The 26926-nt window shown below is 38.1% G+C and overlaps 1 protein-coding gene across 3 annotated transcripts in view; it reads right to left on the bottom strand.

Annotated features, from left to right (window-relative positions):
- The window catches only part of GALC (galactosylceramidase), a 35549-nt gene extending 9744 nt beyond the window's left edge, over nucleotides 1-25805 (bottom strand). The window contains exons 1-10 of one of the 3 annotated variants that reach the window (XM_065685896.1): nucleotides 25536-25805; nucleotides 24461-24529; nucleotides 22511-22574; nucleotides 20468-20581; nucleotides 19052-19191; nucleotides 16796-16834; nucleotides 11539-11666; nucleotides 2337-2492; nucleotides 1289-1413; nucleotides 163-290 (exon numbers count right to left, since the gene is read on the bottom strand). In XM_065685896.1, coding sequence (XP_065541968.1) covers nucleotides 163-290; nucleotides 1289-1413; nucleotides 2337-2492; nucleotides 11539-11666; nucleotides 16796-16834; nucleotides 19052-19191; nucleotides 20468-20581; nucleotides 22511-22574; nucleotides 24461-24529; nucleotides 25536-25706 — 1134 coding nt within the window. In that variant the 5' untranslated portion in view covers nucleotides 25707-25805. Of the gene's footprint in view, nucleotides 1-162; nucleotides 291-1288; nucleotides 1414-2336; nucleotides 2493-5703; nucleotides 5835-11538; nucleotides 11667-16795; nucleotides 16835-19051; nucleotides 19192-20467; nucleotides 20582-22510; nucleotides 22575-24460; nucleotides 24530-25535 lie in introns of those variants that run through there. The other 2 variants (XM_065685895.1, XM_065685897.1) reach the window with 2 other exon arrangements.
- Nucleotides 25806-26926: the final 1121 nt, after the last annotated feature.

Genomic DNA, 26926 nt, shown 5'->3' with positions numbered 1-26926 from the left:
TCTAAATTTAGAAAAAAGGACCTTTAGTGTTCTCACTGACAAAGCTACAAGCATTAGAGAAGATATTTCACAGATAATGAACTACATAAATCAGGACAGGTTCTTAATAACAAGATATTTCCTTTGTCTTTTCTAGTTCATCAGAATTGCTGATGCACGTACCATAGTTTCAATTATGATGGTAAGGTTTCCTAGGCCATCTGTCAGGGCTACAAAACTGCCGCCTCCTTCTAAGTGTCCATCTACTTTCAAGTATGACCAGCCTGGCTGAGTAAACTGTGTTGTGTGTGCTGAGACAAATCAAAACAAAAAATCAGAAGAAAATAATTAAGTCTTAATAAAAAATATACCATTTGTGATCTGAATTGAAATTTCTCTCATACATGCTTACAGAACAAAAATTTGATTTGGGGAAGAAAATAATGGAAGTTGCAAAACAACTTTTACCTATAGAAGAACAAAGATTAATGAATATACACTCAAGCACAACTAAAAACAAAATCAGCTCTGTGGCAGAGAAAACAGTAAAAATTATACCAATTATTTAGACAGAAAGAAAACACTACACGACTATGTAAGTCAATCAAGTACATGCAATACGAATATTTATCAAAATTTATAGATTTTCCCAAATCTCTCTTATATTTTAAAATGCTTTTATACATGCAGGTAACTAGCTGAAGACCGAAAATGAAGGCTTTTGCCTTGTTTCTCCTTTATGGTATTGCCCATGCTACTTGCTCTACTGAACTGTGGCAAAGACCATAAGATATTACAGAAGGACTACAAAGTAGCCATTGAATCCAGGTGTCTATAGACATACTCCTCTTTCCCCAAGCACAAGGAAATGCTGATTTACACAAGCCAAGAATCTCCAGCAGGACAAGAATACAGAGATTCTTTTAATTTTCCTAAATTGATAGGCATCAAATGTCTACTTAAGGGTTAAGAAAAAGAAGGAGGAAAGGAACTAGGAGAGCACACTACCTTTATCAGCACTTCAGATCAAAATATTTCAACAGCTATAAAAGGCAGTAGTGTATTAATTTCTGATGTACCTAGTGGTCACATATTAAGATTTCCCTTGCTATCAGATCTTTCTGCTTTCTATTAAACGGAGATTTTCTCTTCTTTTTTTTTTTTTTAAAGTATTCACAAGGCTTTCCACAAATCTACTTTTGAGTATAATTTTTTGTACCAAATTTAACCCACTAAATAAATAAAGGCCTCAGAAAATAACATTATGCCCTGTGTTAGAACAGCAAACTTTTGACTGCAAACTTTTTACCTGTAATCCAAATAGGAGCTTCTACTTTGTAGTGGCCACTCCATGGCTCTTGCGCTGTCATTAATCCACATCGACCAAAGGGCAGCTCTTCATAATAGCTAGCCACCAAATTCCATGCAATGGTTCTAGAAGAAACACAGGTTTGTTTGCTCCATTCATATGGATAATATTAGATTAATTTAATAAAAGAATTTAATCTTCTTTTATTTTCTCCTCCAGCATACAATGAAAAGAAGCTTAAGAGGAAAAAAAATAACATTTCCAACCTTAGTGCTTTGTGCTGTGCTCTATTTCAAGCATTTCAGGCAGAAAGACTTCTCTTTATTGTTCCGAAATGAAGTTATACAAAAAAATAAAAGCTTTGAATAATTTTGCTTAGATCTTGATGCCAGCATTTTCTTTTGGCCTTTTTTTTTTTTTTTTTTCAGATTAGTAGTTGTTGCACAGGAAACATCAAAGTATGTTTTCTATAACTTCAAGTTATGCATTTTCCTACTAAATAGAACAGCTTTCTTCTAGATTTCAGTTTGGAAAGAAAACATCTGGGACATTGTAAACATAACTAAAGACTACAGCCTGGTTTAGAATGAATTCTGAGAAAGAAGTTGCATGGAAAAACTAGATAATTATATCTGTACCTACAACTTTTAACTGAAGACAAACAACCTGATAAAGACCTTAAGAAAAATACAGATAAATTAGCTTCAGCGTTATTTTCTTCCAAAGTTTTTGAAGTTATTGGCTCTTCTTAAGAACATTCTCTTTTCAAACAAATATTATCAGAGTCTCAAAGGCATCTGAATTCACCTGCATACGCTATTGGATACTGTGGAACAGTAACTCAAGAATACATTAAAACTTGTGTGACTTCTATCCCAGAAAGAGGTAAGGACTGTAGACTTCACACCTTACTATATTAGAATTCAGACTGAGTGGAGAGTTTCAGTTTACCTACTATCTTACCATAGCAGATGCATGGGTTGTATAGCACTTTAAACAATCCTTACACATTAAGTTGAGAAAGCAAGCAACAGTGCACAACACTTACGAGGTCATGTTCCCATTCACATAGTTTTGGTTCAGGATCCGAGCCCAGCAGCCTGCACCAACTTCATCATTGAAAGTACTGTAATCTTCTGAAGACCACAGTTTCTTCTTTGTTAACAAGGCATTTGGCACTGTTTTTGTTCCAGGATAGTGAGCCCTACACAATATTTTAAGAAGAAAAAGCACTTAGCAAAAAACGGAAAATGAAAGCCTGGAAGTTGGTTCAGCAGCAATGATACACCTACTCCAAACTGAAATGAAAGAACAAATTTTCTTTGGAATAATACGAATGGAATAAAAGGAAATGGATTGAGAGAGAACTGTAATATTCGGTAGCTTATTGTATTTACATCAGTAGATGACTATCTCTTCTGACATATGTCAGCATGTAAGTAAATCTTGTTTTAAATACATCATGCAATTTCAGCAACTTGCTAAAGCAAAGCTTTATCCTGAAATGGAGCTTGAAGATTTTCATAACTGTTCTGTGCTAAATAGACAAAATACATGCTACCTTGTGCTACCTTAAACAAAACCACAAATAATTATAAAATCAACAATAAGATACAGTACTAAGAACTTAAGTGCATGAATGCCTAGGGACCTAAACATGAACCTGGCTAGTTTTACACACCTTTTTAGTAAACGCAGGCATAAAAAGGGATGCTCATTAGACTATAAAAGTTACAGAGGTATAAAACTGAAAACAGTTGAAGCATATAATGAAAGTTAATGCTCTTTCCAAAATACTTCTCAGTATGAGGAGACATGCTTTCTCCCAAATGAAGACTACTGGTTAAACTGGTTAAACTCAATCACAACACTGATCCAGTGTGCCAGATTAGTCTGACTGAAATAAAATCTTTAAAATCGCTGGCAGAAAACAGGATTCTTATTTTCCCCTCACTTAGCACACTCATTGAACACATTACATACATACACTAAAATGAAACTATCAGCACTGAGAAGGAAGGGATAAATATTTCCTTTACTATTAGCCTGAAACTTGACAAATCGATACATCTGCGACAGGTACATGAAAAACACCGGTTTTTCTAGACTGACCATTGTGGGTTTTTTTCCATTATTTTCACTTACTGTCCTTCATACACAGCTTCACTGAGGATAATGCAACAGATAGCAGAGATTTTATCTATATTCTTCTCTGTTGTACAGATTATTGTATTTCCCCTTTGGCTTGGAAACACAAGTATTACTTATATACCGAGCAAAGTTCTTTGTAATGGCATAAATATGTAGCTTGCAAAGACAAGGCGAAGAAAGAATAATTTGTCTTTCTACAATCCATATCTTAAAGAGCTATTTCTTAAATGTGAAGAGTCAACATTTCTGTGAATACAAGCTGTACTTTACAAAAACAAAACAAAACAAAAGCAGGGTATAAAGCGCTTTACATAAATAAGATCACACAGGAACACCGAGACAAGAGAGAAGTAAATCAATGTAAAGACACTAAAGCCATGGAAATAAACTGGTAAGCAGTGTCAAAGTTACAGGGAGAATAAAGAGGTTCTAGAGGCAGACTCCTTCAGTGTATCTTTATTGGCAGTTTTGCTCCACTTAAAACCCACACACTTACAACGTTTTAATTTTGTAATTGGTCTACTCAAGGACATCTACCATTTGGAGACTTGTGTATCCTCCTTAATGTTTCAGAAAAACCATAGACTCCTAAACACCTACCCTTCTTAATGATGCATAAAGTCTCATCTTTTCAGGCATTCTTATAGATGTGATGCCTCATCAAAAGCAGCAGGATTTTAGATTCTCTGCTCAAAAGAGCAGAGGTTCAAGACACTTTATGAGAGAAAAACATGAGAGAGGAAAAATTGATGTATATCATGAAAAAGGGAAAAAGACTGGATCTTGGTGGAGAAAAGGCAATGAAAATAATAGCAGGAAGAGAATTACAATCAATCTCCCATCCGAATTGTCTGAGACACTTCACAGATCACAAATCACATTGCAAGTCCAAAATTGATTTTATGTACATTCATTTAAAATCCTGGTTATCTGAAATACTTTTTATAGTTTGAAGTAAAAAAAGAAAGCCAACCACCAATTTTTTTCTGGTTTTTGATTTTGGCTGTTTTGTTGATTTGGGATTTTTTCGTTTTGGGTCTGTTTTTTCCTTTTGTTGAGATACCATGATGTACACCACTAAATGTCCAGCAGCCAACTGATTATCTACTACACAAGAGAGTATTTAATCTCCCTGCTAAGACTGAATCAGAGCAGGGATGTAAAACACTCCCAAAGATTTAAGAAACTACAGTTTACTGAGACAGATTATAAATAGTTGAGCTTCAGGAACTGACTCTGGGTACATACTTGTAACTGCCATAAATGAGAAAGGAAGCATACCTACTACACTGGTATCACAGTAATTACAGCAGATTTGCATCCAGTTAAAGGGAGTTCACAATTCCTTTTACTTGTTGATCCACACATGATCCAAGACTCCATTGGTGAAACACTGACAGGATACTTTTTGTTGTTCAAAAGCTGGGGTGTGGAATTCATTTGAGGGGACACTAAATGCCTATCTATATTTGGAGTTAAAGCCTTCATATCTACAACTCCTATGGGTCAGGTATATAAAGATGAATGAAAAAGACTCAAGATGAAGCAAGGAAGACACATTTGATGTATGTGATTGAGTCAGGCAAGTTTCTGGAGCATAATTAAAATTTAGAGCTAGTATGAAAAGAAAAGCGAGTAAGCAAGTCTTACACACATTTCCATTCAGCCGACAAGTCAGTAATCAATCTCAAATTTAGTCTACTACTTTCACAAAATATTAGCATCATACAGTGAAACCCAGAACTATCAAAACAAGTCAGCTGGCTACATGCTTTCCTAACACAACCTTCCCATCAAGCTAAATGGGAACTAAAAATCAAGACATTATTGTAAATGAAAAATTAGAGCCCTATTTCACTTCTGGCACACACCCATTTCTGTGACATACCAGGAAGACAGTAATACAAAGCTGTGTAAAAAGCTGTACAGCTGAAGAACCTTTTGCCTACCAAATAAAGGAACCAAAACAACCCTCAGAATAAACAGCGCTGTCCAAAAAAACTTCAAGTTATCAAAAGTGTGACACAGACAATAGGAATCTTCCACACAAGAGAAGACTCATGATGCAATTAAAGGGTTAAGGCTGTTACCAGGACAACATTTCATGTGATTTGATGCGGGTTAATAAGAAAGATTATAGTATCAATCCTTTCATTGCAGGTGAGAGTATAGAGAGGTAAATCTTTGGCTGTGCTAGTTACAAATAAGCATGACGAAGACAAACTACGAACAATCTACCAAGAAAAAAAGAGAGAACCCCCTACCCAATTGCATCGACCACTCCATGGAGCTCAGAGTCAAGCAGCAAGACAAAGGAAATGGGCTCCCACAGTCTATCGCTGGCTATGATCCTCACCTGCTGCAGACCATGCTTATCCAATGTGTATCTCAAGAGCTTGGGGGGAAAAAAAGAAAAAGAAAAAAGAGAGAGAGCAAAGAATAAAGAGAATAGACAAATAAATATTTTTCATATCATCAAAAATTTCTGTTGGGAAAGGCAGCATCTTCTTCAGCACCACTTGAACATGTTTAAAAAAAAATAATGTTTCAATTCTTATTTTTACAACTTGGACAACAACTGCTACATCAAACAAAATGTAATAGATTGTCAAGCACAAAGTGCCTTCAAAGGACATCTTCCTCTACTGTGCCAAACCCCAAAGCACACGATGAACAGAAAAAATTAAAAACACTTGACTCATTTTCTGACACACAAAAACTGCAGACGAAGGTCGACAAAGCATATCACATTTCATGCAAGACACTCTATTTGCAGATCAACCACTTCAGCGTTACAATGCTGAGGATTAGGCTACAAGGACTACAATACAGGGTCCTGTATTATACAGGAAAACTGAATTATAAGTTATAAACCTTGTGAAAACACAGCAAACATTTAATTAAGAGAAGGATTGGATTCCCCATATTCTCCATGCTAATCAACTATTTCAGTTTACAAAGCAACACAAACAAGAGCAGCTCTTCTTAAACACAACCAATAAGAAAAAAACCCAGACACATACAAACCTTCCTACTGAACTGTGTTTTATTTCAAGTTTTCAAATTGCAACCACTTTGCACTTCCCCAGAGGCCTTGAAAATCAATGAAACAAATCTGAAACATCATGTAAGATCGAGCCTAAGGATGTAGTTTCTTAAAGTGGAGAGGTCCCCCTAAACAGCACTTGCTGTACTTGTAAACTCAGATAACATCAAACGCCTAACAACTTCCAAGTCATTCTGTAGATTTCTACCATATATAATGTTCTCCAACAGGGAACACTACCTGCAGGAAACAGTGCTGCACAGTTATTTTTTTTCCGCAGATCAGAATCTGAACTGGTTTATATGCAGTCCAACAGTAGCCTGAAACAGCAAGATTTCCAGCCCCAAAGAGTTAACTTTGGCTGAACACTGCATTCTATTTATTACATAGAAAATATGTAGTTCGTAGGCTAGTCTGGGTCAAGTGTCCTGTCTCCGCTTCCTCCCAGCTTCCCCTCCTCCCTGGCAGAGCATGATACTCAGAAAGTCCTTGGTCAGAGTAAACATCACTGAGCAACAACTAAAAACATTGATGTTATCAGCACTGTTCCCCAGGGCTAAAAGTCAAAAACACAGCACTGCACCAGCTACTAAGAGGGAGAAAAATGACTGCTACTGCTGAACCCAGGACACAGTTACATCTTGCATTAGAATAACGCAGTATTTGATTTGCAGACTTAACATACATACAAAGGCTAAAGTATCCAGTGATCAGGAGAGGTTCCTAATGGTTAAAGAGTTTTAATGCCTGTCTTCCAAAAAGAGGATCTGAGAAACTACAGGCACATCAATCTATCATTCCCCAGGAAGATTATGGAGCAAGTCTTCCTGGAAGACGCTTCCAAGCACAAAAATGACAGAAGGATGACTGGGAATGTCAACATGAATTTACTCGGGGAAAATTATGCCTGACAAACAGGACTGCTTTCTACAAGATGACAACCTCTGAGGGCAAGGTAAAAATCAGTGGATGTCCTAGACCTTGAATTTAGCAGTCTCCCATGATGGTTGATAGAAAAGTCCAACTAGGGTGTAGATGGCTAGCGATGTCACCATAAGCTGGTATTAGGGCAGATGCTGTTTGATGTCTTTAATAAAACTCATGAAGATCACACTTTGCTTTGCTTGCACACACAGCTTTTGCTTTCCCTAGTAAGGTGTCTATCTCAAACCACCATTTTTTTCACTTCCACCCTTCTGATTCTGTCCCCCCATCCCACTGGGCAGGAGTGAGCAAATGGGTATGTGGGGCTGAGCTGCCTACCAGGGTTAATCCACAACAATGCTTATATGTTGAAAAGGCGGGCTGATATTTAGAGGAAATGAACAGACTGGAAAAAGACAAGCTAACAGGAACCTTGTCAAGATCAACAGATGCAAACACAAAGTCCTACACCTGAGACAGACTAATCCTTTGCAACAGTACAGGCTGTGGACTGACGAAAAATTCAGTCAGGTGTAAAAACTTAAAGAAAAAAAAAAAAAAAAGAAAAAAGAGCATGAGTATGGTTAAACACTTGTAATAAGTTGCCTAAAGGGGTCGTGACAATACTAACGTTGAACAAGACCCAGCAATATGACCTAATTGTACCTGCTTGATGAAGAGGCGTTCAATCAGATGACCTAAAGAGGTCCTGTGAAAACCAACTTAGCCAATAATTCTACCTAATTACAGGTACCATCCCCTGAAATAAGGCCTACAAAAATTCCCCAACCAACCTAAACAAGGCTGTTCTACCAGTAAAACCTATTGTTTTAAATTGAGACAAACATAACGTCTTGAGGTCAGTTACAGAAATTCAAAATTAAATTTCTAGCTTGTGATTTGAACCACGTAATACAAAAAAGTCCCTTTTAAAATTATGGCAAAAGCAGCATGGTCTAAACCCATAAAATAAACCCAGAAGCCAGTATTTTCTATAATTAGTCCACCAGCTTAGTATAACTCTAGACAAGTCAATTCATCTCGCTTTATTACCCCAGAAAGAATAAACCCCAGAAAGAATAAACAACAATGAACCAAGATTGTTCTTCCTACTGAACTGAGAAAGCATTCCTGGATTATAAAACTAATGATGCCTCTAAAGTTGAAACTGTATTAACTATGAAAATCAACAGTACAAGAATCCTTTACATAAAAGCCACAGTCATTGACAAATACCTTTTAAATACACCAATTAAGATTTATCCCATCTTTTAGGTTTTGCTGGTTTTGTTTTGGTTTGGGGTCTTTATAATGCCACTAGGAGATAGGAAAAAAATACGAATTGAAACAGCAGCAACTGTTTCTGCTATTTGATGGTTGTATTAGAAAAGACTCATACAACACTAACTAAAAATAAAATATGATTTGTTCTGTCTGGTAAATAATTTGATGGAGGCAGATATTTTTTTCCACCAACCAACATAAAATGACTGTCCACTAATAATGACTTTAGAGTCAAAGATAACTTAAACTATCTTCAAGGCTAATTGTGGAATGACATAGGTCTTTAAGAAAGGACCTGCCAAATAGAGCTATGGGCTCTACAGACTTTGTTAAATATGGCAAAAAAAAAAAAAAAAATCCATGTCTAACACAGATAATGTAGTAGTGGGCCGTAACACACCCTGGCAGAAAAGTAATATATAGCATGTAAATATTATACAAACACAGAAATAGCAAAATAGCGTAAGAAGACAGTAGTGAAGACGGTCTTGCAAACAAAATACAGAAGCATAACACAGTTTAAGAATTGAGCTAACTATATTACAATGTGTTTTTTTCCACTTTCAAGCACATTATGAATACTGGGTAAATAATTTGATTTAGTAGTAGATAAAGGCTTTTTCTTCTAACACAACTCCTGTTTTGAACGGCAATTGTTGCAAGTCATTGGTATGAAATGATGGCAAACAATATATTCAGGAAGATCACTACTTCAGCCAAGGAAGTTGAAACACACTGAATAACAGTTTGGTAGCCTTTGTTCTAATGAGAAAACATGAAGACCTATATCTTTTTTAAACTTAACTTTAAATCTACCTTAGATATGCCTCAGTTTGCAAATGGTATTTTAGGCAGGGATAGAGCTCCATGAGGAGCAATAGTTATCAAGGTAAAAATTACCTGATGTGGTAACGAAAAGAGAAAAAGAAAAGAAACAAGAAAAAAGGGAAAGGTCAGTTACTTTTTGTGGATGGATGCCAAAGCAATCCCTTCAATTGCCTTGATAATTTCTAAACAAAATAATACAAATTTAAACCCAGGTTTTCATTCCAAAATGAAAAAAAAAAAAAAAAAAAAACAAGAAAAAGTCACAGAAAGGGTTATACTTGAAAAGAGATTACAGAACAATGTACAGGACAGGATTTCTGAGAAAAGAATTTAAGACTCTTTTGGAAAACAGACTAGCAGATTTTGCGAACTACACAGAGCTCTCTAAGACACACAGATACTGCATAATTTAAGCAACTTTCTGAACCCGAGCATTTGAAGGACAGACAGCTAAATACTATTAACTTTTTCTAGGTCAGCAATAAGTCTGTTTGGTAGCTGCTGCCTTAAAGTCAGCATTGGCTGAGAAACGCTATGTTCTCATTTTGCAACTAACCTTCATTTCTTGACAGACAACAACATTATCGCACAGTAAATATTCTCCTAAATGTTCTTCTTTTGTAATCAGCAGGGTAGGGGCAGTTGGGGAAAAATCCAAATAATATTCAAGAAAAACCTATGACAAAAAGACCTTTCATCTTAAAGAACAACTAAAACATGTGCGCTGTCCTAAAGCCTACAAACAAAACCAGGCACTCCTAGACTTGATTCTGTCAAGCTCATAAAGAATTAAGAACCATACACACTCAGTGCATTTATTCTGCAGGTGTCATTGCCATGAAAATCATAACTAAAACATTTCTTAATTCCCTATAGCTTGGTGAGATGCAAGTCCTACCTAAGCTAAGAAAGTTATAAGTTTTAAAACCAAATGAGTTACTCAATGCTGGCACTATAATAGGTATTTCTCAGGCAGCCTCTTCCAGGTGATCAGTGTTTACAAGCTCAACACATATGAAAGCAGTTTTGTTATAAAATCCCTGCTTAATTGGCTTGCTATAACCTTTGAACCATGCATTACTTTAATCAATTAGGAGCCTATCACACACCTTTACATATAGATGAGGATAAATGGTACACTAGTAACCACACACATGTCCATATCACAGTTAAGGTTAACAGAGGTAAGCAAGTTAACAAATATAACACAAGTGAACAATTTATACACATACAGGTAATTTCCACTGTGAAGAACATGCTACAATTTTTTAAAGCCTTTTTATAGTTTTGAGAAATCAGAGATTACCAAAAAAGCAAAAGCAGCAAAATAAGCATCAAGCCAGTTGACAGAAGCAACATAGTAAGAAAGTGTATTATGGAGCCAGAGTGCTGGCAAACAATCAAGCTGTCATTTGCTACAACAGCAATAGTGGGCATTCCTGGCTGCTAAAATTGATAGGCTATATTAGTGTAAAGACAAACGGTAGATGCTTGGTTTTACTTCTACTTCACTGTCTGTGTGTGCACTTTTAACGCCATTTGTTATCAGATAAGTAACAAACTCCTAGTTTCAGGAGGTGACAGGAAACAGTGCAAGCATCAGATCCCACGGTGACAAGTTCCAGTGTGAAAGTTCAAGTCCACCTGAAATTAAAACTGATTGCAAACCAAGATTTCAGTCCTAAGAGTGTTCTGATTTTGAAGATGCACATGCAGAAGAGCTAGAAATCTCCTGTCATTTGCTAGTTTTAAGATAAGAAGACTACGACACAGTTCCTAACTGAACACTTGAAAGAAATGATGGAAGAGTGGTAAGGTTACCCTACACAGGTACCAAACTGCAAGAAGAGATGAAGACAAGAAAGAGCAAACAGTCACCACTGTACATGATGGTGACAAACAGTGAATGGCTGGGAAGTATGAAATAAGAATATATGACTTCTCAAAAGGGAGATGAAAACTTACTGAAGTGAAGTAACAAGCAATGTGTAAAATTCCTCCCTTCTCCCACACTTACCCGACTACCTCAACAGCATCATTAAGATAGGGATCAACTATCATCTCCTTTGAAACATTCCAATCTCCATCCGCAGCGATGATGCCAATGTTCCTTAGACCCAGTCTGTCCAAAGATTGTCGAAGTACCTTAGTAACAGATAACACCACTTAAAGTACAGCCTTCATCAAGCAGGCAACATGAAAACTTAAGACTGAAAACAATTTAAGAACTCTAGGAGGAGCTGGTAGAAGCATTTGTCTCCAGACTAAGATGGGCAAGAATAGTTCTCACTCCTCAAAGGAGAACCATAATGACAACTACGACAAATTTAATGGTAAGGATTTTTAACACTGAAGGGGTAATCTATGACATTCAGAGAGCTGTTAACCAAAAACGGGCTTATCACTTTGATTACTTTTGACACCCAGCGTGCCTATGTATGTGTACTCCACTTGGACAATCTCAGCATACTGATTCTGGCCATTGCTTGCATGTAATTCGTGACATATGAGTAATGCATTTATTATAAAGTCAGTCACCTTAAGTTCATGCAAAAATGATGACTGGCTGGAAATGTGGAAATGGACATACCTTCACAATGATCAGAAGTGAAAATTAACCTGATTCCAAAAATAATATATTGAGAAAATGGGGATCGATACTTTCAAATAGAAAAGACCTTGTAACTATGCTGTTATCTACAACAACAGAAACCTTTGCCAAACATCCATCCTTTTCAAGTGAAGAGCACCTAAACATTTTTTCCAAAGGCTATTCTACTGAACAACAACAACAAAAAATAATCCTTGAAGTTGCAAGTGTCAGACATTTAATTTTAGCCACTATTTGACTCTCATATGTCTCACTAATTTTCAGCAATGTAATGCATAAAACTGGAATTGCATATTGACAACAAAACTAAAGACAATCAACTATGAGTTCAAACATGCCAACAGAAGAGAATTCCTATTCTGTATTCCTAGATTCTTCTTACTATTTTACTGTCAAAGATGATAAACCTCTCACATCTGACTATGGAACTTCATAGACAAAATACACCCATCTCTAACAGTTTAGAATGAACCAGGCTTACAGACGGGTGGTATTATACGAGCATGTTTTATCTGAACACTCAATGAAAAATAAAGTTTCAAAAAGTATGTTCAGCAGCTTTCACATACAGCCGCACCTGAAAAAGGGCAGTAGTCCACAGTCTAAAGCCCTTTTTTCAGTCTTGGATATAAAGGAATGGTGTCCTACAAGCTGTATGTATTTATAAGAAAGCTTTTTCCAGCCATTTCAACATTAGTACGCGTGAAACCTGAAATAATTCCCTGTAAGAGCCCTCCATCAATGTGAAAGAGAATAGGGAGCATATCTGTTTTGACATGTAATCAAATAAGAATACAAAGCAAAGTTCAAGTACCGGTGACAATGAAAGCCTAGATCTAAAGGACATAAACTTATGAAGAAGAAGAAAAATAGCAGTGAAGTTTTGTTCAGCTCCTTGAAGTCTTTGAAGTATAAAGTTTACCAGAAGAAAAATTCATACTGGTAGAAATACATACAGTATGGTCCTTGCAATTTAAAGCTTTCTAGCTAGCTAGACATTCAGAAAAACTGCCAAGCCATAGAGATAGTTCAGAAGAACAAAACAACTAGAAAGGCTGCAGAACTTCCATGTTGAAATCTAAGTGTCAAGGACACAGAACTGTAGGCACTCAAAATGCACCCTTAGCAACATATGCAGATGGGTCTTCCACACCCAGTATTCATGTTTATGTACAGATGCTCCTTAAATTTCTAGGTTAAAGATAACAGAATTTAAAAATACAATTGAAAGAATGGGATCTTCTTGAATAAGAATTTATAAGCAATATCTACTCAATAAGAAAAACAATTAGCGTCTCAGTGGATGAAGTAACTAAAATAACTTCTTACAAGTAAAAGTTCAGCAAGATAACTAAGTGCTTATCTATGTCATGTATTTGTCAGACATCAAAGAAAACGTCTGTTGTGTAACAGCACATTACAATAAACAGACCTTTTTAAAAATGGCAGACTGCAAACAGAAGTATTGTGCTGATTAGAGAAAAGATGTCACGCAACACTGCAGACTGTAAGAGAATGAATGGTAAAACAGGTCCTACTTAAAAAGCCTTGTATCAATTAGCATACAGTAGAAGGAAGGCTACCACTTTTCAGCAAATATTTGGGTGACTTTAAGATCAAATTTTAAATTTAATATCTAGCTGTAGAAGCTGAAGGCCTAGTCCCAGATCAACAGCATTTAAAAAGCTAACAAGTAGAAAGCCACACCTACACTGGGAAGTTTGTGCTCCACGTTCACTCTCCCCACATTAGGAAGCCAAGACAAATAGATGTGAAAGTCTTCAGGTGACACAAGGCTAAGTAAAACAGAACACTGATACTTCTTACAAGAAATACAGGAAGTCAGAAAAACAGTCTTTAAAAAAGAGCCAATCAGTGATATAGTGGAATGAGTATTTTAATCATACGATCTGCCTTCTCTCTCTGATGATTCTTTTTACAAACAGTTCAGTCTCATAGGAATTCCAAGCAATATAACATCTTGTCAGTGAAGAAAAAATAAAAAAAGGAAATCTCACTATTTATGTTCCCTCTTACTTGCACTGTTTTATTCCAGCTTGCAAATAAGTATTTTCATTTCTGTTGTGTTTGCTTCTGTAACATACATACTGAACAACTAGAGATTTCTACTTGAAGTACACACACACTATTTCCCCCTTCTTCCCTACTAGCATAACTTACCTATGGTTAGGATTATCCTTTAGGAGACTACAGGTATCCTTAGTGATTCCTCCACTAGCCTATACCTGATTAGTCAAACACTTCTCTTTTTGAAAAAGAAAAGCCTGAAATCCACATTTTCTGAGGCTATCTATTACAAAAAAAAAAAAACTTCTATATCCTGAGGGTTTTCTGTCATAAAGACGCACCCTATGAACTCATTTCCTAGCTTTAAAAAAAGGTAGGCTATGGTTTGTGCTGAAAACACACTGGGATTGGATATTTTAGGAGTATTCGAAGCACACCCACTGAACAAGTTTAGACAGGGATTTAGGTAGATTTGCTGGCAAAATCTGAAGCATCTACACAACCATCAGAGTTTTGTTACTTGACATGCCCAAAGATACAAGACAACTTCATATAGAGGCCAAGATATCCTGCTGTGTCACTCTTCAGTGTATTGGTCTTATCTCTGGAATAGATTTTGTTAGTCACTAGAAAAATCTAGTGCCAAACCTTTCTATCCAAAAGGAACTAATGGCCTAAGCCTACAAAAGTGAGAACCTAGAATATACCTTTAATGAAATCAGTGGTGGAGTGAAGTATATGTAATAGGATTTCATAGAATCGTAGAATAGTTAGGGTTGGAAAGGACCTTAAAATCATGTAGTTCCAACCCCCCCGCCATGGGCAAGGACACCTCTCCCTAGACCATGTCACGCAAGGTTCTGTCCAACCTGGCCTTGAGCACTACCAGGGATGGAGCATTCACAGCTTTCCTGGGCAACCCATTCCAGTGCCTCACCACCCTAACAGTAAAGAACTTCCTCCTTATATCCAATCTAAACTTCCCCTGTTTAAGTTTTAACCCATTACCCTTGTCCTATCACTACAGTCCCTAATGAAGAGTCCTTAGCCAGCATCCTTATAAGCCTCCTTCAGATACTGGTCTCCACACAGCCTTCTCTTCTCCAGGCTGAACAGCCCTAACTTTCTCAGCCTATCTTCATACAGGAGGTGCTCCAGCCCCCTGATCATCCTCATGGCCCTCCTCTGGACTTGTTCCAACAGTTCCATGTCCTTTTTACGTTAAGGACACCAGAACTGCACACAGTACTCCTACTGAGGTCTCACGAGAGCAGAGTAGAGGGGATCTAAAAGGTGGTAAGACTTGGAAACTAAGTTGCTGTAGTGGCAGTGGACCCAGAAAACCAGTTTTAAAAACATGTTGATTAACATATTTCTTAACAAAAAACCCATAATGCTGGATATAAGGTATTCCTCTTTCTTTGCACAAGGTATACAACCAGCACAGAGCTTTCTGCCAGTGCTTCCTGCCCTCCTTCAGTCAAAGCACTGCACAAATAACAGGAAACAGCTGTAGGAGTAACCATCTAATTCTGCATTCTATGAAATATCATTTTAAAAATAAAAATTTTATAGGAGATCATTCTCAGTTTTCAAAAGTAGGTGGAATTTTATACATGCCAACCTCATGAAAAGATACTTAAAGATACTTTTTTTGCTCTTATTGCAATGTCAAGTTTAACAGTTGCACACCATTTTCCCTATCATTCTACTAAAACTAATCTTTAAACAAAATAACTACAGAAGTTGCCAGGACAAATGATGTGACTAACCTCATCCAGTGTACACAAACTGTAAGAACTGAAACTTTTCTAAAAGCCACTAATTGACTGATTTTAAGTAGATGGGATCCAATCCCTGCCAAATTCTGGAAAAAAGAAAATCAACAGTTTTTCTGCACATTCAATTTAACACTTATTCAATTTTAAGAAGTAAAGCTGTTGCTTCTTAGCCTCAAAGCAGAAACAAGGAAATGAAAAAAGCAGAAGCTCGTACTTAAGGTTCCACTTCAACATAACGTAGCATAACATAACAAACAAAAGTGAGTTTTTGAAGAAGTGCAGGGAGGCAGCAGGCAGCAGCATTAAGACATATGTCAAGGCTGTTTACGTGAAATACCATGTTCTTCCAACACTTTGAGAACAGGACATACTTAATTTTGCACAGCTGAAAACACAGAGCCTTTATTATGTTTTCCATAAAATAAGAACCTGGAGTTCTATAGTAATAATTTAAGGGCATTATGTTGACTGTTACTTTGCTACAGAATTCTGAATAATTCTAAATCTTGGACTTATAACTATATCCAAGCCAGTATAAAGATGATGAATCTGTATGATATCAGTAGCATCAACCGTAGCTTCCATCATAATGTAGAGGTCCTAAACATTTAGCATACATTAACACACTTCAAGTTCCAAATAAGTTTCAGACACACACACAAAAAAATAAAACCTAGAGATCTGATCCTGTTAGCATTCTATGCCTGCAACTACAAGAAACAGAGTCCAGTAAATTAAGTAGTTGTAGCATTAAGGTCCCTTTTCTAAGTATAAGGGAAAAGGAAAGAAAAGCTATCTATCTTTACATATGATAACAAACATTTCACTTTAGAGAAATAAGAAAAAATACATACCTTAATATATTTGCTATTAAATGCCCTTTCGTTCCATATCTAAAATGGAAAAGTAAAAAGCCATTTAGAAAAAAATCAGGATATGTCATGATTAATGGAAGATTTATGTACACGTAAGATTACACAATCTATTAATGAACTCTGTGGTTTCCATTTGCTAGAGGAAAGCACTCTGGTTGGTTTTATTATCAGCTCTTCAGGGGAAAATTTTGTATGAAAGCTCAAAACGGCTGCTTATCTATCTGTCTCTGAGGTCTACTGATTGCCTTCTTGCCGAAAAGAACTTCAGACCTACCTGAGCTCAACAGTGGCAGCAGTTACATTTCTTGCCAATACATCTACAGTTTTATAAGCCTTTGAAAAACACATTGTGTCTTCAAGGTGTGGTACTATGAATGGGCCCTGCTGCAATACAATGACAGAGCTAGAAGCTACATACTGAGCTACAGCCTCAGTGGGTTATTCAGTGGGTTATTCAATGGCACAGTTCTGATTTACACAGGACTATACCCATACTTGAACACAAGACAGATCCAGCGTAGTTTAAGTAAACAGACACAAAACAATCTAATTTCTGTTGCTCTGGATTTTCCATCTTTTATAGAAAGAGTGTTTAAGCTAAACACAGCTCAGAATTCAAAAGGAGAAATGACGGTCTTCGTTTCTACCAAATATCCTGAGCAATAATATGCATAGTCAGAAACCTTTCTTTTTTCTAGCCACAACATGAACACTGTAACTCACATTCACCTGTAAAGGTGAAAGTATCCTCCCCATAGGTGTAGATTACCCAATCATGTACAAGCAGTTTCTTACAGATGGCATATGTCCATTTGATTTTGATATTTCTAGATCTTTCAATGCATGACAGCTAACACATGACTTCAGAAATGAGCCAATCATAAAGTTACTTACTGAAAGGCTTATTTCATCATAAAGCAAATAATGATATAACATAGTCTTTACTGCTCTTTTGCTTTATAGTATAACAATGTAGAACCAGAACAGCATTAAAATTGTTTTGGCAGTTTCCGAGCTTCCATAGGCCTCACTGCTTTCCCGTATTACAGATTATACCCACAAAGAAAGCAGACAATACGCAATGTCACCACATTGCCTGTAGAAGCAGAAATTCCCCTTTCTTAGAAGTATAGAGTTCAGAAGGCCAATCACCGTGAAGTAACAACACAGAAACCAGACATTACTGAAATATGTAAAGTACAGAACTTCCCGTCTACTCTAAGAGCAGTGAGGAGAATAAACAACAGCAGTTGCTCTCCCTGTCCCCCCTCAAGCTGAATTGCTGCAGTACCACTGTGCTAGCCAAAGTGCAAGACTGACTCAGCTGAAATGAATCATCAACACCAAGGGAGATGCATTCCAGAGGAGATAAACATCAGATATACCTTCCCACATTACAGAAAGGTCAGACTTCCTTTGAGCGATGAGAATGACAGTTTCAGAAGCTTTGCTCTGGGCTGTTAAAATGATTTCCAGCTTTTCTGCACTTAAACAACTGCCTCATATCAAAACACTTAGAAGTCTAAAACAGTGTTTCAGTAAGTATAGGACTGATTTTAGAAGAATCCTAGCCACATATTTTCTTAATCAGAAAAAAAAAAATAAAAAGTTGAACCTCAGTCAAATAATGACCTTGAAAAGCATCTTTCCATTGTCTGGTTCTGTCTCATCTCCAAATTATGGGATTTTTCTCAGACATTTATTCACTACTTCCATATATTGCACTGTAACACAGTACAGTAGTTAATGTACTGTAACACATGCACCTTTATCTACTATACATAATGCAGGTAAAAATGGAAGAAGTTGTAAAGGATTGCCCTGCGGAAAAACAGCAACCATATTTTTTATGCCAAGAAGCAATGTTAGCTGACTTTCACAATCTCTGACTGAACTTTTTTGTTAGCTAGTAACCACCGAAACCCAAGCAGAACAAACAAGGCAGAAAAATACAAGCCCAAGACTCAAACAGATTTCAGAATTCTCAAGTTCTCTGATAACTGTTCTAGAATTGGAAAGGCAGGTGACTAGCCATGTTACACTGGTTCTGCCTTAACAGCCATTACCACAGAAAGACTGTAAACTAACATAACTTCTGCCTTTCACCCTGCAACAGGAAAAGCCAAAACAGCAATTACAAAACAATTTCTCTCCCCATCTCCCTCCTCCAGTAATCAGAGACAAGACCAAAATCTTAGGAATGAAGATATATACAGGAGATTTTGCTTTACTAACCCCAACATAATCAATGTCCAAATCATGATAGTGTTTAGCTCCTAATATCCAAGAAACAATATAGTAAGCAGTGACATCTGGATAGTCATAGGGCCAGTTTTCACCCTTCCCTATCCATGCTGGAAATGTCCAAGGTAATCCTGGAAAGAGAAGAAAAACAAATTAATAAGTCATTGGTCTACATTACTCAGTAAGCTTCAATAGCAAGCTGTAATTTGCTCTTCCTAAAAAGGAGGGGATATCCACTTCAAATTCACATAGCTCCAGTGAAGACTTGAAACATAACTTAAGTGGAAAGTATGCTCTAATATAAATTGTGATCAAACATTTATAGCTGCCTTTTTTTTTTTTTAGCTAGAAAACCTGCATTACTAGAGGACACAACATTACAAAGTTACAGACAAAGGAATCAATACTGAACACCAAAAATTGCTAATCTGAATTTCAGAAGAAGTGATGATCTGATCATAATAGAGGAAGAAAGATTAGGATCATGAAAAAGCACTGCCAAGTCTCAGCTGTTACTGGATCTTGTAGTAAATAGGAACATCAAATTAAGCTAAGCAAATCCTGTGAAGTTTTCAGCTGACTTCGTATAAGACACCATAGGCTAATTGAAAGGCAAACTCTCTTTCTTTTATGACAGCTTGATATGAGGGAAGAAAGAGGTTAATAATAGTGATTAGTCCTAGATGGTAAGCTTACTGCTTGTCATAGTGCCTGTCTAACAAAACCTGACTAGGAAATCCTATACCAAGTCATGCAGGACTTCACAAATCCTGGATCCCTGACACAGGGGGGATTAGATACTTTTTAATTGATAGACTTCTTACCTTATTTCACATTAAATACATTTTGTAAAGCATTTCAGTTAAAATCTAGGGTTCCACATTTGTAACATAACAGCACATACACAACCCATGATCAAAACACAGAGATAGGAAAGTCCTCTTACAACTCAACAATGTACATAAGACAAAACAGAAGACAAGAACCACTGTAGTGGGGATGTTTTGAGAACATGCAATTTAGTGTGTATAGGAATTACAGATTTATACTTCCTGTAAGTTTATTTTATCCTTTTTTTTTTTTTTCACTCTATTATTCAGAAATTCAGCTCTCATGGTAAATCACTTATGCTCATTCCTGTGACAGTCCAAGCATTAAGTCATTTCTTATCCTATGCTACTTGTTACAGTAGCACAGCATAAGAACGTTATGCTTCTCTAACAAAGTAAAACACAGTAAGTTTAAGTGAAGCATCAAGGCAAGCTTATCAAATACCAGAGATTCTACTTTATCTACTACAACATCAAAACATCTGTCCATTAAAATAAATATCCTAATTAAGTGTCTGATATGTAATTTATTTTGCAGGAAAAAGCCAATAACATCCTGAAACTTGAAGCAATTTACCAATAAGTTTAATTTTCGGGTTCCTCTTTTTAGCTTCTTTCATTAGCCACCATTCATAGCCCCGGAAGTAGTTCTCATCATTTTCATAGTGCATATGGGAGGGTTCAGTACCATCTAGGAAGGAAAGAGACAGCTCACAATTATCTTCTGTGTCATAAGCTGTTACACATTATAAAGCTTTCTGTATTGCTCACTGCCATGGTATGCAAGCACATATCTCCAACATGGTTCACATATTCCTTGGTATGTATTTCAAAGCAAAAGGAATAGTGGGAGGGAACACAAAAGACTTGCCACCCTTCTTAGCATATTAAATTTGCAAAAAAAAAAAAATTTTTTTATTCTTAAGGGACTGCTTTCAACATCAGAATGAGATTAACTATTGGGCATTTTCTATCCCTAGCTATGATAATACTAAATCATTCATGATTATCTTGGTTCCAACAACCACTAGGAAAGTTACAGCATTGAGATCAGGAATGAAAAACCAGATATAGAAGCAGGTTATATCTAAACCAAAAGGCAAACAAAATAAGGTTGTAACCTGCTGCCTCTGTGCAAGGCAAGCCCAGGAAGAGAAAAGAACTGTCGTGAAGTTTTTCAGTGACAGGAAAGAGATTTTTCTATATTTATAGTAGAGATCTAGTTTATAATTTCAATGGTGTTCTGTGACTATAGGAAAATCTTCTGGAATGCACTGAATTCCCTCAGGCAAAAGGTTTGGAAGCAAACTAGAAAGCTGCAAAAAAATTAGTGTTGCATAGGCAGTCATCACACACAGAAGTCAATAACTTGTTTAGATAAGTTACAGTTGCAATTCCATGCACTATATGCCTAATTGTTACAGATTTCTTCCAATGACACCTTCCTTCCCTCCCCCTAGAACAGTATATTTCATTACAGAAAAGAGGATTGACTTTTTTTAACCAGACACTTGACTATTTGGAAGTTCTATTTGTCAGAGTCACAGAACAGCAATTAGATTCCAAATTTAAACTCCTGATCACACCTCTGAGGTCAGAATAAGAGCTGCAGTCTACTGCGTTAATACATATGATTCTTGCTGATCTCCTAAAATCTAGAAAGTCATCACAGAAGTATGTAACATTCTCCTTAGCCATCAGCGAAAGTATTTGAAGAGAAGGTCTGTGTGTGCAGAAAGACAGCTCCATTCTCCTCCAACCAGCAATTTATTGTCCAAACACAAAGATCTTAAACCCAATATAATAGTTTTCTCCATGTTATTTTTTCTTCAGGAAAGTAAACCAAAGAATGATAAAGAATATCTAATGACACAAGCATTAAAAAAATATAAATAAAATGCTACAAATGCTACTCCTTCTATTTATTAACTGAGTCTGCTTTAATTCTAGATTTAATTGATTTAATTTGGGTGGGCAGGAGAGGGGGAGAGGAAAAAAAAAAAAAGGAACTGTAGTCTAGTTACTGCATCCAAGCATCTGATCACAAGCAGTTACTAAACAGTTTCTCTTATACGTAAACGTAGTAGGCTAGGCAAATTACACCAAGACATTTTCATCTGCAATTGTGGCCAGGCAAAAAAAAACCCAACCAAACAATAGTGGGTTTACTGTCAGAAAATGCAACTCCAGTGAAATGTGGCAGCTCGTTAAATGAAAGAAAAATAATTGCTTCTGACAAGCTGTCTTCGCATTTTCATGCTTTTAAGACATAAACCAGCTAGTCCTACACAAGTGTTACAATTTGTATTGCAAAACTGGTGTTTGAAAAATGTCCTGCAATTCAGAAAATTACTAGAGCTTCCTTAATCTTAGGGAGGAAAAATAAAGAACTTGCTTGCTCTAGAATGCAACCTTGAAATCATGGGACAGAGAACTGCCTCCAGAACCCTAGTGTAAATTTCCCTTTTACAAGTTAGCAAACATAGCTTAAGTTTTTCTGCAACTTCACTACCACTACAGAATGCACCTCCTTGCTTCAGCTGCAGTGTCACATGCAGGACATGTTACTTATTGCATCACTACGACCAAAAATTAAACCCTGATCATGCTAAATCCATACCTGTTGATTGTCCATCACCTCCAATCTCTACTTTGAGGATATGTAAAGAAGCACCAAAATTTGGCTAAAAAAAAAAAAAAAAAAAGAGACAGAAAAGCAAACAGAATCCTGGTGTTAATAAGAAAAATGCAATAAATAACAGTACATTGAGGATGCTAAAAATTCAATAATTTTTTTATTATTAAAAACCCCATCCATTATAAATGCAATGAGAGATAACACAAAACTCTTCTTCACAAGAAAATTGAGCAAGATAAATAGTACACTTATCTTTAGTCAGTTTCACTGACTCATGCATCATTAATGACACTTCTCCCCAACTGCAGATTTTAATTTATTATGCTCAAGAAAAATACAGAAGCACTCTTTAAACAGAACATGGGCTCTATGAGGAACACAACAGTATTTTTAATGTCATTAAAGTCGAGTTTGTTTTCTCAAAAAAAAAAAAAAGAAATAATTGAAGCTAATATTTCTGTAATTCTCTGATGAAAAGGGTTGCATAGCTTATGTGAAACAGCATACATATGGGTCAAAAATATCTACTAGCTACAGGCAGAAAGGCAAGAGAGAAAAAACCACCACACTGGGAAACAAATGGCTGCCTAGTCCACTATCGTCTTTCCCTGGCATTCTGACTAGTGGAGCAGCATAAAAAATTCAAGCTCATACAGGTGATCCTACTCCTAGTATGTTCTCCCAGCCATTAGGGGCTTAAGAGTTGCTCAAGCCAGAATTGCAGTTAATTGTCATTTTAATAACCACTAATGAGCTGGCCTCCTCAATGGAATTGCCCAAGTATAATTTTGGCACCTAAAAAAAAGTTTTAAGAGGTCAGAATGCAGTTTCATTAAAAAAATATGCTGCATAGACAATATTTTGCTTGGCTTACAAGTTTTGGATTTCTTTATTTGTTTGTAAATAAGAAGCAAATACTCTCAATTTACCATTTCTCTTCCTCACATTTCTGATTTTAAACTTTAACATATTCGGTCTCCTATCCCCATCACAAAAGTTGACTGACATTAACAGACAAGGGAGAACGAGGCAAGGTATACTCCTCCCAGGTATCTCATGACAGCTTAAGAGGTTTTGGTGAAAGAACATGTCAAAAAGTCTTTGAAAATCATGATCTCTGGGAGATTTTTATTTTACCACATGTATACCGATTCCTTCAGTAAACCCGTATTTGTAACACATAGGTTTGATCCCCCAGTCACACATTATGCCTAACCTTACCCTTTAAAACCAATTCTTTAAACTACACAGTAAACTATTCCCCTCCAGCCACCTGAATTGCACTACTTGAAAGTGACATGGCATCCTCTTCCAGAGTAATTTATAGTGCCAAAAGCAAAACAAGTTATTGTCCAGTGCAATAATTTTACTGTATAATAAGTTGGGTAACTCCAAGGTTACAAAGCTCTTAAAGGTTAAAGCTCTTACAAACCAGTAACATTCACACACCTTCTAGAGTAACTAACTGCACTTATACTGGACTAGTTTGGAATAGATATGGTACCGAAACGTTGCAGGCCGCACAGCTGTTTTCACATTATGTGAATCTGTACTCCAAAGAAATAAACAAAACTGTCTCAATGATTGCACATCCTGCAATTCCTACAAACAGCTAAACCCTTCATTTTAGGGTTTAAAAAAAATTATTTCATCCTCATTAAGCCCAAATGAATGATCAAAACATGTTGAAAACATGTTTTCTAAAACATACTGTGAAAACATAAAAGGAATTTTCATAATAATCAGAACAAATAGGCTCCTGAACCATATGCTGGTTGTCAAAAACAAAAGCTAATATTAAAGCAGATGCTTTATAAGATGGAACTTCATCCAATTTCACATAGTACTGAATATGCTATAGGAGTCTAACATTATGCAATAAGAAATTCTGGATGAAATTAAACATTATTGTGTCAGTGAAACCGACCTTACCTTGAACAGATAATCCAAAATCTGGGAGCGATAAGGTTCTTGGTAGTTCACCAGGAGTCTAGATGTGGCCTAAAATGGAAACAAAACAAAAATATGAAAACTTAACTTTCAAACATATAAGTACATCCCAGTCTGTCAGTTGAGGCACACATAGCTAACAAAACAACAAAAGGAATTCTAGCACCAGGAACTCAGCTAAGCCCCTACCAAAAGTCTTTTTTAATCCTTCAGTAGTGCATTTCTGGTTTCATAGATTGTAATTGCCTTGTACTTCGGCTACTTGCAATTTAATGCAAAGAGAATCCAGAGAGAAGAATTAGCACAAGCAAAATGCAGTCCCCTCCCAGCACCTTTTATCCTCTTCTACTCGTATCTCCCTGCTTCGATGCACTTTACTCCAAAGGCTATGAGAGTTCACTGGGCACACAGGCAGGAGGTAAAGGAAAGCAATTCAGCATGTCCAAGAGCAGGTAAGAACTTGCAAGAGCTCCTGGCTCTGTTTGCTGGACCACAGGAGACCATACGACTGGCTGTTGTTTCATCCAGCACTTTAAAGCTCACACAGACAAGTAGTGAGGAAGACCCTCTACAGATAAAAAACCCGCCCTGGTTAGCTCTCCTCCAACAGCACTGACGAAGTGGTTGGCCCTCGGCTACCCAAGCAGCCTAGTGAGAAAGAGCCACTGGACATCTGACAGCGGGACAAGCACAAAGCAGGGCCAGGCTCCAGCCAGCTGTCCCAGCAACCACGACCGCTGACGGCACGGCTCCCATCGGGACTTTCAGGGCAGAGCTCCCTTTCAGAGCTCCACTCACGTCCTCCCATCTCCACCACCTTCCCTTTCACACATCCCCACTTCCTGACGGCTCCCTGGCAGCCCCCCACCAGCCAACACGGCTCCCTCACAGACACATCAAGGGGCTGCACCGAAGCCACCGAACGCTCGCACTGACGGAATTCCCCGCCTAAGTGCCCGTGAAACCGCCGCCTCGAGGAGCAGCACCACGAGCAGCAGCTCCGCAGGACCCCCGCGCCCAGCCCGCCGCTGCCGCTCACCCCGCCGCCGCCGCTCACCCCGCCGCCGCTGACAGCGCCGATCCCGTCGAACTGCCTCCCCAGCCCGGAGGCATCGTCCAGCTCGTAGGTGGCCGTCGAGAGCGCAGCAGCACCGACCCCGGGGGGGGCCGGGCCCCAGCTGCAGCCAAGCAGGAGCCAACCCCACAGCAGAGCAGCACACTGCCCCATTGCCCGCACTCTGCACTGCCGCGCCCCTGCAGCAACACTCCGCTGCCCAACTCCGCGTGTCACGTGACAGCACAACCTGGCAATCACCTGAGGGGCGGGGCGGGAGAGCTCTTCCCCGCCATTTTGGTAAAGGGAAAGGCCCGGGACGGGGAAAGCTGTCCGCCCTTACGGCACACGCGAAAACCTGGGCTGAAGTTAGCGGCTGCCATTTTGAGAAAGGGCAAGGCAAATTCGAACTGGTGGGAAGCTTGCCGCCATGCTGGAACTGGGCACTGAACGGCGAGCGAAGCTATTGTGGAGGCATCTTGGCTGTGGGAAAGCTGGCTGGCGGCGGGGGGGGTGGCAGGCGTCACGGCTAGACACGTTTTTTCTGCGCGAACACAGCGAAATTGGGTTCAGTGGAGCTCGAGCAGCGATGTTAGGGTAACACCAGAGTGATCTTTTTGGGGGGGCCTTTGGCAAGGCATGTCAGTTTTCCAGGGAGAGGAGCGGTGATTCCCAGTGAACCTCATTTTCAAGCCCTCGCCAGCACCTAGTTAGCTGGTTTTGCCGCACTCTCAGGCTGCCACTAAATCACTTATAAAGTAGGCAAAACTGGGCACTTTGAAGGAGAAAACCACAGCGCGCTGTGAGAAAGACCTTTGACTGCTTGCACAGGAACAGGCAGGGAGCGGCCCCGGGACACAGGGCCGGGCGTGCAGCGGGGAGAGGGCTGGTGGCAGCCTGTGGGCTTCCCGAGGCGTCCCAGTTGGGTCGGCAGCTGCGTCCTCAGAGAGGGATCCTGAGCGTGGGTGTCTGTTTTAGAGCCTTCACCGGGCACGCGGCGGGGCAGCGACACGGAAGTGTGACCAGCTGAGACAGTGCAGTGCCACATGCGAAAGGCTTCGTGAGAGTAACCAGGGTGTTCGTTCAGAGTCCAGCTCATGAAAGCATCTGACTCAGAGAAGAGTAAAAAGGAGATTGGTGATCGGCTCGATTATCCTACAAAAATACCCTTTAAAGGGGAAGTGTATGTCTGCTGACCTAAGTGCTCTACAGAGGCGATGCTCCATGTGCTTGATGAGTGAGGAGATGCAGTAGCTGACATCCTGTGTGCAGTGTGTCAGAGCCATGGAAAAGCCCAGGTTTTGCACATTTCTGTCCATCAAGAATGCTGTTATTCGAGCCACTGCCTCTCTTGTCCATGTCATTGAGGGATCTGATGTCTCAGTGATGACATT

The sequence above is a fragment of the Lathamus discolor genome, chromosome 6 (genome assembly GCF_037157495.1).
Source record: "Lathamus discolor isolate bLatDis1 chromosome 6, bLatDis1.hap1, whole genome shotgun sequence".
Classification (NCBI taxonomy): Eukaryota; Metazoa; Chordata; class Aves; order Psittaciformes; family Psittacidae; genus Lathamus; species Lathamus discolor.
Note: the sequence above shows the minus strand (reverse complement) of the source record. Positions and strands in the feature narration are given on the sequence as shown.